Raw genomic sequence first — 17,606 nt, 5'->3', positions numbered from 1 at the left:
ACTATGGTCCAGCTAAAGCTGTGTTCCAATTAATGTTCTGCTCCTCAATAGTATTGCATTGTATAAAAATTAAACAAATAAGTCTTTTTCTCTTTTTTCATGTGATAATGTTTCTGGCCAGACACATCTGTTTGATTTTGCTCACTTCCTGAAGGAAGTTATTTGTTCCAAACGTTAAGAGTAACTCAAGCTTCAAACATTAATCCTTTTGATTCACTTCTGTTTACAGTAGAGCTTCACACTCCTTCAGTAATGTTTTGGAAATGATGTAGAGTGTTATATTCTGCAGTATAATAGGAAAAATCATTCAAACAGAACAGCCTGCTGCGACAGAAAACTACATTGCACAAGGTCTTAGAATATTAAAATGAAATCAAAAAGGGAATCAAGTCATCTTCAGCATGGATGTTTATAGATCAAATATATGTCTTTTGAATGAATGACTCCAGCTATGGACCTTGAATATGTAATTACACTGCGTGTTATTTCATCTCTAAGTTTACTCTGTACCATCATTTCCTAACCTCACTGGTGTATTTCCATTTTTCTGCAGTTAAAAATTATAGCTTTCACAATAGCAAAAGAAGTGTTTGTGGTGTGATTTTCCTACAGACACATTTTTTTCCACTGAGAGAGACATGCATTCGGGCCAGTGAGTCGACTTAGTTGGATGCTTGAACAAAATTGTTGCATCCTATTTTTAAATCATTAATTGTGAGAAATGTTTTGCTTTTATCTAAAACTATGAATTTTTACAAGTCCCTTTTTTTAGAAAAGCGTGTAAGAAACAATACCATCTTTCATATTAAAATGCATACAAATTAAAAATACAGGTTTTTATCACTCTCTATTGATATTTCAGGAGGTTTTGTAGCTGTAAGTTTTGTAGGTATACTGTGTAAGAAAATAAACTTATGAAGTTAATACTAAATATGAGACATTATGGTTGGGAAATAGTTTTTTTGGCAAATTACTTTTCTCAACTTTCTGCTGCTTAGAATTTGTACTTTTAGTGTTGCCTTAACAGATACACTTGCAGTTTAAACCGAAGGTTGGAACACTAGACAAGACAAGCCTGTTGACTTTACCTTGGATACCAACAAGGAACCAGTTCTCCTTAATGAGGAACAGTGCGGTGGAGGTACAAATTTACACCGTACATTTTGTCATCTCTCAAGAAGAAAGCACCCAACAGTTCACATGAAAAAGAATAAAAGCAACCTTCCTGTTTAGCTGCAGCCACACTGGTCTTACTACTGGCTGTACGATGAGCCTAAAATCTAGATTCAGTAAATCACAGGTGATAATCATGATGATCTGCAACCTGTCTAAGCATGAAATGTAAGATTTTAAGATGAAATTTATCATTTCTACACTTAGAACTGCACCTTGGATTCTTCCTCAAAAAGTCCATCCTCCTGGCAATTAAAAAAGAACAGAAATAATCAATAATCTGTAGATAACCCCACCTCCAATAGTGCAAGCTCCAAGCAGATTCACGATATTAATGTGGTTTCCAAGGTAACTCAGCACTTTGAGCTCTGACATCAAGGCTTCTCTCTCCGTTAAATGGGCACTCGCTGCAAGGCAAAGCACAGCGCTCAGTACGTAACACACCCACCAGATGGGAGAGAAAACACGGTGTGATATACTACAGCAACTTACTTTTCAACATCTTTACTGCTACCGTCATAGCAGCATCAGACTTAAATAAACCGTAAGCAGTGGCTTCAACAACTTTCCCAAAAGCTCCAGCGCCAAGGGTTTTACCTAATAAAGCAAACAAAATACTCTGTAACAACTTTGAGTACTTCCTCCTGTAGTGCTCAACATTTTATTTTATTATATCGAGGAAGCTATTGCAGACATGCCTGCTTGTCTTTTGTCCCAAGGCAAGAATGAGCAATTATCACTATTTGCAGTATTGTGCAACAACTTTGTGACAAAACCCTGCTGTGTTTGACCAAAGTCTCGTATGAGACCTAAAGGTTTCACCTTGCAGATCAAGTTAAATAAATCTAAACTAACCAAAACTTAAACGGTTTCTAGGAAATTCCCATTTGTGATCATAAGGAAGTTGTGTTGGATCTATGTAAACATAGTTGTTTCCATTTATTTCTTCAACAACTTTCCACTGAACTTCGTATTTGGGTTTCTGGAAAAAAAGAGAACTGATGTTACTACTGATGACTCAACAAGTAGCTCGCACACTTTTTTAATTTGGGCAAAGGGGCTTTTGATTTTACCTGCAAATATATGTACACCAGGATCATGACTATGATGCACATCAGTCCTGCAGCAACTCCAAATGCAGTTAGTAAAGGGGTGAAAAGGGTATGTGTACGGATTTGCTCTGAAAAGAAACAGAAAACTCTCCTAAAAATACTGAACAAGAAAAACTAAATTAACGAGATGCAGTGGAAATCCTTTCCTGTCTCTTCTTTGTGAAATACAATTTGGGGTTCTGACTTTCCCAGATGTGCTCCAGGTGTATCAGAATGTCTTTCCTGAATGAGCTGTGGGAGATGGAGCTGGCACAGAAACCATGCAGTTTGATGCCTTCGGAGTCTCAGCTTCATTAATTAAGGCGGTCTGGCACTAAGATCAGTTAATGCAAGGGGTTTGCATGATCTCAATCAAGTTAGGTTAAAGAAAGAAGCTTTTATCTGAAGTCCCAATTTCTTCTCCTCCCCTTTGCCCTCCAGCTAAGCATGATCACTACAGCAAAGTCTTTACAAGGAGAGGTTGTGCCAAGTGGTGAAGAAATACCATTCTACTACAACCCATCTGCCCCAAATCTGGCGTATTTGTTTGTATGTTATATCTGGGTGTAACAGAAAAAAAAAAAGCAGAACATTTGGTTTTGCAAAGAAGAGTACAGCTTTACAAACACATTTAAAATCATCTATGTTCTAGTGGCTTTTTCTTCTCCCCCACAAACCTACAAATACCACTACAAAACTCATAAGCCCTTTTGCAGTATGTTGTTACTTCTTTTATAGCAGCAGGACACTAAGGCTCCAGGCAACTTGGGGACCGCATTTTTACCGAGACATTGTAAAAACCTAAAATAAAATGCAATCTTTCTTTGAAAAAAGAAGTGATGGCCTAAATAGTCAAAACAGAAAAACAGGAAAACAAAAGGGAGACAGAGGGGGAAAGCCAGGGTAATGCTGTAGGTGGTTTTCCTCTGTGCTACACAGACAGACAAAACCCACCTACCTACTGCACTGCAGAACAGGTGCCATAAAAAGACAGAACCACAACAGTCATTGAAAACTTAAAGCAAGACTTTGACAGGCAGAACATGCAATGTAGTATGCTATCATGTGCTCAGCCACAGTACTGTAAACCTTCTTACAGCTAAACCACCAAAATCCTTTTCCAGAAAGAGCCACATACCACCCATGTTTTGTGGCCATTACCTTTAATAGCAAAGTTGAAGAAAGCAGAGCTCCTGTCCCCGTTGCTGGAGGCCTCACAGCACACGGTGCCGGTGCTCCTGAACATGCTGGCATTAATGGTGCTTTCAACCAGGATTCGCTCAAATGACGGTGCTGATGAATTTGTGTAACCAATTTTGACATCCATGGGGGATATTGTTGGTGAATCAAAACACCTGGAGAAACAATACTGACAGTTACCTGCAATGGATTGTTACCAGAAGTAGCCAGACCAACAGAGAACCGAACAACTCTGGTCCACAAAGGGATTCAGCTGAAGATGGAAACCCTGAAACAGCATACTCACGGTGGTAAACCCTGAAACAGCCTACTCACGGTGACTCACATCTTGTATGTAGTGGAAAAAAAGGATACATACACTTAGCCTGGCCCAACTGGAGACCATGATGTCTTTGCATTTGCTTTTGGTTAGACGTACCTACAGGTCTGTAATTTCTCTATGGGTTTTATACCATTCAACATACATTTTCAATTTCATTATCAAGCAGTTGTGGTCTATAACCCACTTCTGAAAATGTTCCCCAAGCATCATCTTATTACAGCACAAAAGAAGTCCATGATATACATGAACACCCTGAAGCTTATATACAGTCAGAAAAATAGCCGGTTCTTTTCTCTCAAGATGCTGCTTCTCCTTCATATGTCACATATTTACTACATGAGCACACATTTAAGATTTTGAAAAAGGTACTATTTGATATCATTAATAAAATAACAATTATATCAGACATAAAAAAAATTACACCGGTAGTGAAGGAGACCCATTACTTACTAGTATGATATCTATAACCAGGGGGAAGTCAAGCAAAACCTTAAAACTTGCTTCACAAATGCTCACTCACTTCAGTGTACAATCTCTTATAAACAACTGGTTTTAAAAACATCCAACTTCCTTCATAACAACACTGGACTTGTTTACTTGTCATATGTTTCATGTGAACAGAAATCTAATTACATTATGTCTGGAAAAATTACTTCATCACACAATAAAACAAATTATAACAGCCATATTTGCAAGTGATTCTGTGATTGCCATTCTGTGAAATTGCATATAGAACATATGTCATCTGGGACCAAGCTGATAAAAGCCATAGCTGGCTTGCAGCAGAAACTTTGGCTTTTACTTTTGCACAGCAAAAGTGTTGGTTATTCCCCTTTCAAGAATACAAAGGAGAAAAATTAAATGTATCCCTTCATTCTCACAAAATACTGCAAATAATGCAATGCCAAAAAGGATGAAAGCCACAATGCAACATTTGAATGTAACTATTACCAAGCCATTTCATTTTCTTAATTTGTAATTAGCAATTGGATGTGCTGCACCTAAAACAACCTTCAGAGACTCTTGTTTACTTAACTTACCTCTGCTCAGTTCCCGGGCAAAAATACCAGTATATGGTAGGGGCTGGGAATCCAGCTGCTACACACTGGAGAACACCATTGCTAAGTATATCGAGAGTGAGAATCTCAGGCTTTGCTGCAATAAAGAAAAGCAATAGTCATCCACTAGGGGAACACAGAATGTACACTGCTATTTGCTCTTCACACCAACAAGCTGTGTGCCCCATAATCCACGCAATCACTTAAGTGAGCAAGAACCTTCTTATGCTCAAGGATGTCTGGGTCTGAACTGGTGTCCTGCAAAAATCTAAGATCTGTGAAAATATTAGCTCTTACACTCAATGCTTGGGCTGGACATTAGAAGAATACCTCATCTCCCCTGAGTATTTGATTTGATGAAAGATCCTAAACCACCAAAGCTAAGAGCTTAAACAACCCAAAGAAGCGTGTCCTTGGAACAACAGTAAAGTTCCCATTCCTGCACAGCAGGACTTTACCCGTCTGTAAAAAGGAGAGTTTCTTCCCAGTAAAAGCATACTAAATCTGTCAAATCACATCCCTCTTACATCTGCCCTGTGTATTCAACATTACCACTGCAGCCAGGAAAGGAACTATAATGCAAGGCAACCAGTGCAGACTTCCCAAGAGAGGACATACATCCCTCTAAGATACTGAACTGCCCAACTGCCTGATTCTCTGAAACATTGCAGGGAGAGGAAGCCAACACTGGACTGAATGTATTAGCTTTCCAAATGAGAATTTGTGATTGCTCTGGTAGTTTACAAAGCAATTAATCCAGCCAATGCCTTCTGTCACATCCTGCACAGGAGTTAGTCCTGCAGTTACTTTAAGAGCTCCTGTTTCAAGTATGGCAGGAAACCAGTGCAGTCAGGTGGACACCAGAGTCATTAGTCCAATGTCAGAGGCTTCAGCCAGGAGTAACACCAACACAGCAAGGTTTTTTTCCAGATGAAACTGAGACCTTACTTCCCTTAACAACCTTAGCTTCCTTGCAAAATCACCCAAACAGAAGGAAAGAAACTATGAAAGACTACATTGCAATGATTCTTCTCACCTGAGAGATACAAGTTAAGCACCCATTATCAGTTAATATGGCTTTACAGAAATATCAGATGAACTCCTAATTCTAGAAAGTAATGAAGCTGTATAGGCTGCAGTGGGAAAACATAGATTTATTTCAGATGAAATCCATGTACAAAGACTGCACAGCCTTAGTTTTTAATGAATATCCTACTCTCTGATTAAATTAGAGTCAACAAAGCACACGTATATTCTCAATCACATACCACCTCCTCGTGACTCATGTTACAGGAACTGAATGTTCTTTCATTTCTAAATCCGCATGTTGTGTTTTATACAAAACACCAAGAACCAAACATTGTTGCAAAATGTTGAAACTGATTTTTAGCATTACTCATTTGGTGATGAACTTTCTGAGAGCACATAGCATCTTATCCAGCCTCAGTGCTCACAGAACACATGTATTCACATTTCTGAAACTCCAATCAAAATGGCTGGATTGTGAAATTGTAATTAGCTAAACTACAACCCATGTGCTATTTGTTTAGGTATATGCTGTTTTAGGGAACATAACAGCACAATGTAACTCAAGAAATGAGAGAACTGAGAAGTCAAATATAAGAGGCATCTATGCATTAAGCCATGGAAAAAGTTCTCTGCCAGAGCTGGTCTCCATGTAACATCTGAAGCTGAGCGAGGGAAACAAAAATGCCCATTTTAGTTAGGCTCTTTCCTCTGTAAAAAGCTAGCACAATCAAGGCCTGTCTATGTGGCCACGAGCCCACATGGACTCACCCTGCAAGAGTGAGGAGATGAGAGGCTGTGCAGCCCAGGCAGAGTGGTCCAGCCTTGCTGCCAGGGGAAGCTGAGCTGCAGCAGCCTCTGAGAAGTGCTGACCTAAGAGCAGCTCTGCCTGTCATCTGCCTAGTGAAGCACTTTGATGTGGCAATTAGCACCATCAGCCTCTCCCACCAGCACTGAGGGCTCCCAAGCCCCGCTGGCTCAGAGATATTAAGGGATGCATTTCACTTGAGGCAGCAAAGAGCCCCCCACACCAGTACCCAAGGGGACTGAGACGGCTGCTACTGCAATCGCCACTGGCTGCTCCTTTGCCAGCTCAGGCCACGCATCTCAGCTCTAGCTGCCCCTTCTGGCAGCTAGAGCATCTTCCTCAACCACCAGTGAGGTACTTCAGGGGATGCTGGAGCAAAGTGGGACTGGCTTTTGCAAACAGATGCCCCGCTGTCACCACACATCTTCTTTTTAAAAGGGATTTTACTGTGCTAGATTTTATGACTTGCACTGCCTAATCACCCCTTCTTCTCTCAGACTCCTAATGATTAGATGTTGCTAACTGTTCTGATTTAACCCCTTAAATATTTACCATTTTATTACACTGCTCAGCATATATACAAACTGCCTTCTGTAATCAGGCATTAAATATCTTAAACTTCTAATTTCACTAAGTTTATTAATTGGTTTTCAACTTTTATTAATGTTGATTCTGAATATATCAAAGACGACTTATAAAGGTCACTTCTATTTTAATTCAATGTTCTGTATAATGGAATTCTGCATTTAATTGCTTTCTATTGCCAGTTTCCCTTCCTTCATTGTTAATGAAGTATATGTCTAAAAAGTAACACTTAATAGGTATTGTCAGTCATCCCAGACAAAAAGACAGCTTCTTCCTGCTGGAGCTACATTTTCTGCATTGTAACAATTCTTTTTACAATATCATGGTGATTCCTCATTGTTCACTGCATAGTCCAATGACAGGAAAACAACTGAGCATGGCTTCATGGGATCTATAATACCATGACCAGCTTTCTCTTTGCAGCAGGAGCCCTAACTGCATAGATAATGTTTTGTTGACTCTATTTAAGTTGAGATATTACTTTGCACTAAATTCAGTTACTAGTTGGAAGATCCCTCTGCTCATTGCTAGATACACAATACCTTGCCACTCTGGAGATTTCTACAGTTTCTTAATTGTAATTGAGTACAGTATGCTGCTTGTCAAGCATACTGTAATTTTCTTTTTGGCTCCTAATTTTAGAGCTGCTTACCTCTATACATTTATTATGAATTACTACACTATTTTAAAAGCAATTTAGTATTGTTTCAGATTAGTATATGCAATTGGTAAATATGTTTAAATCCAAGCCAAGTACTTCTGCACTGGGTTTGTCATGTCTTTTAGCAAATGCTTCAGCATCAGTATTTGTTTATGTGAAGACATTCTCCTGATTATGAATCCTGTTTTACTTGTTTGGTTATTTTCTGCTGATTACATGCCCAAGCCAGACATGTAAACATCAAGAGCTACATCTAAGCAATTTATGCAAAATCCCTGACAACAATGTCAGGTGAGGACACACCATAAGATCAGGATCTGACCCACCCACATGACTCATCTTTGGCAGTTACTCTGCTATGTCAAATAATATGGTACGTTGTCATGCAGTTTGTGTTTCACAGCTAAATGATGAGCATTTTACAAGCCAGTGAAAACCCCTTTTCTAGGGGTTGTTGTTAAGAACAACCCCTAGAAGGACCAATCTATTAATCTCCCTTTTTCAAAATGAAAAAATGTTTACAGGAGCTTAGTCAAAATGCCAAAAGAAACTTTTTGAGTCAAGTGCATCAAATCAAATTGCTTCAGCCACGGCTGCAATCCACCCAGGGGCACAGTGCATGATAGCTCTATGAGACTGCTTAAGTGTCCTCACAGCAGCCCAAGACTGATCTTGCTACTTACAAGACCAGTAGTCTTTTCTTTCTTGAAGAAAGAAAAAGATTGGAATGCTGCCAGTTGTATGGACAAGTCATTCAAAAGAACAGAAGTGTCTGTGCTCCCTCTTGCCTTGTCCATTCTGCTTCTCTATTCTCTCTTCCTGGTCTGGTTTCCTCACCATGATCCACAGGGATTTTCAGCTTTTGTTAAGTAGCACATGCCTCAAAAGAGGCAACACGGAGATCTGCACTGAGAACTGACACCTGATGATGCCAAAACTGTGAGATAGTGTTTTTTTAGTCCTTGTGCCCAGACTATAGGCAACCTGCAATTTCTCCCATTCCTTCAGAGAAATTAAAACTTCTGGCTCAATATTTTCGTCCATTAATCTCTTAAACACTAGAAGTATCCCTCATGACTGTGACCCACTTTCACTCACTCAGACAAAGGACATCTGAGATTACCGGTGACCTTATCTCAGAAATCAGAGCTAGGAAACATAGAAGGCACAATGCAAGTGTCAACATTCATAGATGAAGGAAGAAATACCATGTTCTGAAAGGAGCCCAAGTGACATTTCTAGATCCAAACTATATCACTGCTAATAGAGATGCTACAAATGTTGATCTTCAGTGATAAATGAGAAGAATTCAAATTAACAGCAAGGACTTCATGCATTTGTGAAAGTCTTGACAATTCTCTGCATAAAACTGTGCTTGAAAAAGGACACATTGCTGCTAAAGCATAGCAGCAACACAAAACTGCATTTGCAGCATATCCACTTACTTTTGATACGGTTCCTCCTGCTGGGCTCAAAGTCCCTCTTGGTTTAATTTTCTTTAAGCCTGGCCTTTAGCAGCAGCCAATATTTGTCAGCTGAGCGCATGAAATGCTCTAAGAGGATGGCTCTGCTAAGCACAGGGGTTTCTGAAGGTTTCATTGAATTAATTCTGAAGTTTAGCTTTTGTCTTGAAGAATGCTGTTTGGAACTGAGGCCAGTGCTCTGTCTTAACAAGCGTGTCCCAAAGATGACAACAAACACATTTGTAAAGCTATGCAGATTTCTCTAAAACAATGGTGATTTCTACTATTATATAGAAGTACTTAGATGCCAAAAGGCATCTAAATGTGAATAATTCTCCTGACAAGCTTTCAAACTCTGCATCCAACTCAAACAAATTAAGGACAATTAAAAGCTTAACTTGGTTGCCAAAAATGCAAATTATAATCCCTCTATATCCTGCTCCACCTCAAATTATAAAAGGTTTATGATACATACTTATTTTTGAGATCATGTTTCCAGGTGCTACAGGTTTTTTTTCTGTATAAACAACCTAGCTGCTCTCTGGTAATCTCTGGAATACATTTGCTAGAATATAAGGTCATGCTGGATAGTAGGTGGATTTGTGTGAGTACTCTGCACTTTTATATCTTGACATTTAGTTTTCCAGCATGTGCTTCACTTCAGAAAGCCTCTCATATGCTGAACCACACTGTGACATCTTGTGCATACATTATGTTGTATAAAATACAATGACTATGATAATGAAATATTTCAGACTGTTCACTTTACTTACTTTTCACATAGACATTAAATGTTACAGAGGAACTGGCATCAGAGTTGGACACAAAAAATGTGTAAATGCCTCCTTCTGTTCCTTTTAAGCGTGTAAGGTGAAGTTCACTTGTGTAACTGCAAAGAAAAAATTTAAGCATTACTAACACACACAACTTGCTCTGAACAGGCAACTGCTGCATGGAAAATAAGGAGGGAATTTTCTGCAGACATCATCCATGCAAACACTCTTATCTTACATTATGATTGCCATTCCACTTCCAACATCCAGAAGTTTGGCCACTTCTAACACCCAGATGTGTGCATGCGTGACAGCTGAGCCTCAGGCTCAGACTGTCCATGCATGACCACCTGCTCCTCTTCTCACTGAGGAAGGAACACAGATTCTCAACCTAGGCCAAATGTTTTAGGCGCTTCACTGGATTTTTGGAAGACAAGGGATCAGGAGAGAAGAGTGCCTAGCAGAAATAAAAACAAGCTTTTTTTCAGAGCACTGGGGTCTGCTGTGGCAGTGAAGGGAGTTTCTGCACACAATCAATCTTAATTCTCTTTTTTGCTTATTGGACAGAAATGTAGGTGAGTTGTGAGTACACAGCATGCTGGTCCTCAGATGGTGCGGTTAGCTCGATGCTATTCCAAATGTAGGTCGGCAGACTGCACCAGTTACTGTGGCAAGCCACACGTACTACATCTTTTATAGTCACAATTTTCTCACCAGGCCCACTTTCCTCTTTCCAGAGCAGACTCTAGTCTGCTGTTCCAGAGAGAAATCGACACTACAGCCAAGCATATTACCTGTTATTGCCCACAGTCTTGAACTTGACATCATGGTCTGAGGAATTCTGTAATGTTTCGTTCATGTACATCCAGACTTCTTCCTTTGGTTTTGGATATGCCTCATATTCAACTGTTAAGTTTCCATTTTGTCCTGCATTTATATCTATTGTGGTATTCATTGTTGCAAACAAGCGGACAAATCCTTTAGCTGATGGTCGTAAGAGGAGAAGAAACACAATTTCAGGGTCACTTAGAAGTTTTTGAGTACTCTAACCACACTCAGATGACTTCAAGATCAGTAATCAAACATCCAAGTGTGAAACAGGAGACCTTATCTGCAAAGCAGTACCTACACCCTCACCTGCCAAAACCAACATTACTAGCTACAAGTAGCATGAGGCACAGACCTTAAAACAGCCTTGAGTGCCTTAGCACCAATTATTCCATCTTCTGGTGACAAATACCTTCTATATGCATTTGGAAAAATAAAAGCATGTGTTTGATTCTACTCAGGTATTTCTATTTTTCCAAAAATTTGACTTGCTAACTGTCCAGTGTGAAAGAAACATTATGAAAAAAGCAAGCTAAAATCATTTATTACAGCATACTACAGTATTAGAGGTTTCTTTGTCAAGTGTAATTAAGAACAACATTACAAATGAAGCTATTAAAAGCTGTAATTAGAGAAAAATGTGCTAAGTCCACAAGCCTGGATACCAATCATCTTAAACTAAGGCATTTCTGTACATCTGCTGCTGGGTCTTAATCTTTCATTTGGCAGATACCATTTATCACTGCACAGTTCCGTTCCAAAATATCATGTCTAACAACATCCTTGCTGTAGTGGTTTTAATTTCATTAATAAACTCATCAGATTGAGGATTCACTTTAAAAAGACAAGTTTTTAGTCCTATTACAGAAATTCATAAGGGAATCATCAGTTTGACAGGCAGATTGCAATTACAAGGAAACACATTTACTGAGAGCTTGAATTTAGACCTAAAGTCAATCTCAGAGCTCTGCTTCTTCCCACTTTCTAGTAATCAAACTGCTGTGGCCAGCTGGGCACCCGAGCTTGGGAAAGCCAGAGCCAGTGGGGCTTGGTGAAAGCATATGGATCTGCCAGAGCGCTTGACAGATGCTTTGAAGAAGAAAGGATGAAGTAAATCCACAGCAGGCAGGGATGCTCTAAAATGATCTCCACCATTAGAAAAGAGGAAAAGATTTAAAATCTGGAAATTAAAGGTTTGCAGTTCCTTTGCAGTGTTTTTTTCAGTTCTCTGTATAAACACAGGATTCCCTATGCAAGCTATACTCAAAATCAGACCCAACTCCCTTCAAATAAAATTTTATTATAATGCTATTAGTCCCTGTAATGCAGTTCTAGTACCTTCTACACTTAAATTACCTGATAGAAAAAGCAATTAGGAATTTTTCAAAAAATACACATTATTTCTTGTAAAACTTTTGGCTAATGTTAATGCCACAGTGATTTAGTAAATATTGCAATCCCAGATCTCTCTCTAGGTACACACCATACACCACTTCCCAGGACCCTAGGAGCTGGCACAGTGGAGGTAAAAATGGTCAGTTTGACAATAAATGGTGAAAGGTATCCAAAAGTTGGAGCTTAAATAAGTCAAATTTGAGAGGGTAGAAAGAGAAAACTATCTCAGAAAGGAAAGATTGCACTTTTTCTCTGGCATTTTTTATTAAATACAAACTTTGTATTTTTCTAAACAAAAATTTTATTTCCTATTTTTCATAATGCCACGCTGTATTTTAAACCCCAGACTTTCCAAAGTCAATCCTTTTTAAAGCTACATTTGCATATGTAGTAGTACTAAGAATTTCTGTAGTGAAGAACTTCCCTCCTCTTATAATAAAAGCTTTCACATTGATCCCCTTAGGGAGAAGATTTTCTTTCATACTTCACACTGTATCACTCTTTTACATATGAATGTAGTCTCTCCTGTAAAAAAATGAGGAAAACATCCCTTTCATTGTGAGCCCTACCCCCTCGACCACAAGGTTAAGGGCACTCAAACCTCTGCCTGTTTGCTGAAAATCTGACCCACTCAGGTCAAACACTTCTGTTTTCTTTACGTTACCAGGGAAAGCAAAACAAGCAGTGTGGCTGGAGTGCGTGTCGGTGCAACAGAAAAACGGATTTGAAAAGGAAAAAAAGAATCCAGGGCGACACTTCCCTTAGTTACTACACCCTTGAATGGAACTGAAACAACTGTAGCAACTACACAGACCAGAATGATCTTATTAACTCTACCAATATGTCCTTAATTGTACTCAATTTATCAAATGAGCAGGTTTCAGCAGCTTTAAAATTCAAAACGCACTGTGTGTCACCCAAGTTAATATATAGCAGACTCTAAACACATCTGTTATTAAACAAGAGGAGGAAGGGAGTTTGCTCACTGTTTAGGGACATGATCCAAAACATGTAGAAGTGATGGATAGTGGGTTTAACAAGGGGGTGACCTCTGGAACAATTTCATGCTGTCTTTGTGCACCATGATGTTGCTCACAGCATTATTTTAAATAGAGGTACAACTACAGCTTCTACATAAAAGCATTGACACACTGTCAGTGAGATTCCCCATGCTTGGAAGGCAGGTATTGAAGATGTGCTTTGCACTTGTGCTGCCAAATTACTTGGGCATAAGGACAGTACCAGGAGCAGGGAAATTAGTTGCTTTGTTAAAACCGGTTTAAATTTAAGATTAAACCAGGAAGGATGAGACAAACCAGAGGGACAGAAACACTGCTGGGTAGTTGCTTTAGTATCACTTTCCAATAACAAGCAAAGAGTTATAGAAATTAAAGCAGTCACACACACCACAACTTCCTGAGCTATCCCATATTGTACCAGTCAGCAATAACCTTTACAGAAAATCCACTTAACTTGCTGAGGTTGGGGGAAAAGGAGAGAGAAGGAAGGAAAGACTCCCCAGTGTTCTCACTTTTCATCTCCTGCTCTTAAAAATGTTAATATTTCCACAAGAAGTATTTACCTAGAGCTTTCAAGGTTACTGTGGCATTGGTTTTTCCAAAAGGGTTTTCTGCTTGGCATGTGAATTCTCCAGAATCATTAACTCCCACTGAACGGATGTTCAATGTTAATTTCCTTTCGTATCCATAATCACGCAAATTTCTGCTTTTGCTTGTAACAATCTGTCGGTAAAAAACAATTAACATCTAAAACACTGTGTATGCATCATCTTTCCTAGATAAATTAAAAATAGAAGTAATTATAACTTTGCCATATTAATATTCATAACTTTAAACTGGAATAGTAAGCCAGCACGACAAACCTGTCACTAGAGTCTCTCCATGTAAAACAAGTGTGTGATCAGCTGCCTTTAGGAGATAATGCCCTCTCCTAAGTCCTATCCCCTCCCCTTCTTTTTTTTTTTTTTTTCTCCTCAAGCTCCCTTCCAAGGAAAGAATGTGGAGGGACATGGGGTGGGGGTGGGGTGAATTTGGGAGTATGCTCACCTGCCCCAAGAGAGCCAAATGGAGGAGACCAACCCAAGACAAAAAAAAAAAATACTAGACCTCTAGCTTCTTCAAATGTTCCCATTACCTGATGACAAGGCTGTCTTGCCCAAGGTCAGACCCAGGTCATTCTGGCTGGATTTCCAATACTAAGGTGAGTATTGGTGAGACAGCGATTAACCAACTGAGAGTTTTATTTGCACAAACAGCACTTTTAACTGTAGGGCTTGATGCAAAATGACCACTGGGTCCTGACTTTCCCAATGCTCAGAAGCTGAAGCTCTTGTACAAAGTCATTGCATCTTAGAAGTGTGGCTCACCCCCCAGATGGTCCCTGAAGTTCAGCAACTCTCTTATGGTTGCAATGCTTCCCAGTGAATGACAAGAGAGAATTTAACATCCTGGGCCTTCATTTTAGCCATGCTGCTCTATGTTCCAAGGCCACAGCATCTCCTGATTGCAGGCATGCTGCAGAGAGCCCTGCTGGCAGCAGGCTATACACAGCATCCTCCCACTGGTACCCACTCTGATTCTTGGTCTGCAGCAATATAAATTTATTAATCTTAAAGGAAACTGGAAACTTCACTCTCTTAAATATGTCATGATTCTATACATATACACAGAAAAAACAAATGTTTTGTGATGCTGACTTTAGCTCTCTGCGAGAACTTTCAGTATGATTGGAAAGACTGATAAAGTTTACAGTGATTAAACCAAATGCAGGCCTGGACTTGTTATGATTTTCTAATTTAATTATTGCAATTCTTGGATGTTCCAAGAGCTTCTAGACAAATTAAAGCTTCTCAAAGCAATTTTGATTCCTCCTGATTTGTAAAAATCACAAGAGAAGTATATTCAGTATAGATGAGCTTGCTAATAGCCAGTCTCCTAATTTTCAAAAGTGGCGATAACTTCAGTCATACAAGGAAAACGCCTTTTGGACTTTTTTCTCTCATCTATTCAGGACAAAATCTAATTCTGCATCTATTTAAAGATGAGATTGATGCATTCTCTTTCAATACAAAATTCAATTTGATAGTCAGTATTTCAAAGACAGCAGCTCCTACTATTTATTAGAAAGGACAGAAAAGTCAAACTTATTGGTAAAATACTTTCCTTGTGGCTTTTATACATTAAATAAAAAGTTATAAAGCACAAAAACTGAAGGGAAGGCCTCAGTTTCATCAATCTGTAACACAGGAAAGGGAGAGGAATGAGAGAAGAAATTAAATTCTCAGATGAAGGTCCTGCAAAGGAACAGAAACAGATCTGCATGTCCCAAGCCACCTTCATGTCACTTAGACCTTCTCACCATTCAGAGCTGTGGGGTGGGATTTCTGAAGCAGCAAGCACTTAGCAAGAACAGCTTTGCCAGAGCTGGTGGATTTGCTAAGCACAGCATGCCCAGCCCCAGGGAACAGGATTCCTGTTTGTTATGCGCCCGAGGAGATGTGATTTATCCAAATACCACAGGAGTCTTCCACACACATGGGCTGAGAATTACGTATTCTGGGCACTAACATTATCAGTAAAAGATCAGTCAATCAGCATGGGAAAGTATATATATATAAAAAGTCTTCACAAGGGCTTTTAATTAATTTAAATTTCAAGGTATAGGCAGAAGATCAAGAAGTGTTCTCAAGAACAACCCAATGCCTGCTGCTCATTTCAAAGGCACAGCTGGCAGCACACTGGCTTACCAGGCAAGGGGATCTCTCTGCCCCTTTCTTGCAGAATAGTTGCACTGCCAGTATCAAACTTCTGGAGCACTGAGCCTCTCAGTAATTTAATTTGGTGATGCCAGTCAGTAACTTCATCTATCATTGGCAGACAGAAGCCAGTTCACTGGTTCATTTTTCAGAGCTTTTCCAGTTAGTGAGGCACACCATGTAATTTAAATGAATTAATCATTCCTATGAATGCCTACTACTATTCCTGTCACGCACAACCCCATGCTAATTAGCAGGTATTTTACTGTTAATGATAACAACTAGAATATGTAATTTGCAGTCCATGTGTTGATATTTGCAGCTCCCATTGATTGCAATGTGATGTGTAGGCACTCCACGCTTCCGTATTTAGGAAGCCCAACAGAGGTCACCTGAACTTCACATTGAAGAGCCTAACTTTAATTTCTTTTTGGGAAGAAAAACCCATGCAGATGCTTTTCCTCCCAGCCATCCTCAAAGGCACAGGACAGTTGCTACCTTCTCACCAGTCTGTGGGATATTGAATCTTTGGAAATGCAACAAATCCAAATCAACACAGCATCAGGTAAGCAAGACAAGCATGTGAATGTCTACAGAGAGTCTGTGCACTGTGCTGAGGCACACATAATACATGAATTAAAGGAACTTACCCCACTTTTGTGAGGAATCCAACTAGCTTGTACACTGCTATCCACATCCGTGATTATGCACGTAACTTCAAATTCTTCCCCTTCTTTGAGAAGCTCATAGCTTTTTGATAAGGTGATGACAGGAAGAGTTTTGTGAACTGGAAAACAATTTAGAAGTTTATGACTTTTCATTAGTCTCAGCTCTTCCGGGGGGGATAAAAATCAACAGTCATTAATTAACTTTCCAATAAAATCAAGGCTCTGAGATGTATTCAAATTTTTTAACATATTACACAGTTGCTCCTTTACAACAAGCACATTTCTGCTTCAACTTTGCTTCAAATTACATTTAAAAGTTAGATAATACTTGTTAAAGCATAGCAACTTGCATGAAGAAATCTGAATGATGTTGAACCATCAATGAGATGATTCATTTTGTGACAGTGATTAAAAAGTAGCACTCTGGAACTGAAAACACGGTGAGGATCAGTCACTGAAGAACAGTAGCCCAGCACTAACTGCAGATTTTCATTTACAGCCAACAGAAAGTACTGTCTGACAGGTCCCTGATGGACAGCCTAAGAAGGACAGGTATAGCTCAAGGAATTCTGCACACCTGTGCCTGAAAGCACCACAACCTCTACTTAGAGTGGTGGCTCACAGTTTGTCACCCAAGAAGCAGGTGGTGACATGCAGACATAGGGTAGCTGTACCCTCTTCTGCTTCAGGATGTCTTTTGTCAACAGTCAGGTGAATCTGAGGACAATGTGTCTCCTGCTTCTGCAAAGCTCTTCAACTCTTCCTGTGTTCCCTTAGTGG

General features: G+C 39.4%; 1 protein-coding gene across 1 annotated transcript in view; it reads right to left on the bottom strand.

Annotated features, from left to right (window-relative positions):
• Positions 1-17,606, bottom strand: part of KIT (KIT proto-oncogene, receptor tyrosine kinase) — a gene marked incomplete at its 5' end in the record, with an annotated part of 37,234 nt that overhangs the window by 11,241 nt on the left and 8,387 nt on the right. Inside the window, 10 exons of the mRNA XM_084204003.1 lie at positions 1,470-1,580; positions 1,666-1,770; positions 2,029-2,155; positions 2,247-2,353; positions 3,426-3,619; positions 4,827-4,941; positions 10,161-10,276; positions 10,955-11,144; positions 13,966-14,125; positions 16,809-16,945. Coding sequence (XP_084060129.1) covers positions 1,470-1,580; positions 1,666-1,770; positions 2,029-2,155; positions 2,247-2,353; positions 3,426-3,619; positions 4,827-4,941; positions 10,161-10,276; positions 10,955-11,144; positions 13,966-14,125; positions 16,809-16,945 — 1,362 coding nt within the window. The remainder of the gene's footprint in view (positions 1-1,469; positions 1,581-1,665; positions 1,771-2,028; positions 2,156-2,246; positions 2,354-3,425; positions 3,620-4,826; positions 4,942-10,160; positions 10,277-10,954; positions 11,145-13,965; positions 14,126-16,808; positions 16,946-17,606) is intronic.

The sequence above is a fragment of the Fringilla coelebs genome (genome assembly GCF_963513975.1).
Source record: "Fringilla coelebs genome assembly, chromosome: 4".
In the NCBI taxonomy this organism is placed as follows: Eukaryota; Metazoa; Chordata; class Aves; order Passeriformes; family Fringillidae; genus Fringilla; species Fringilla coelebs.
The sequence above is the reverse complement of the archived record's forward strand: the minus strand, read 5'-3'. Positions and strand labels throughout refer to the sequence as shown.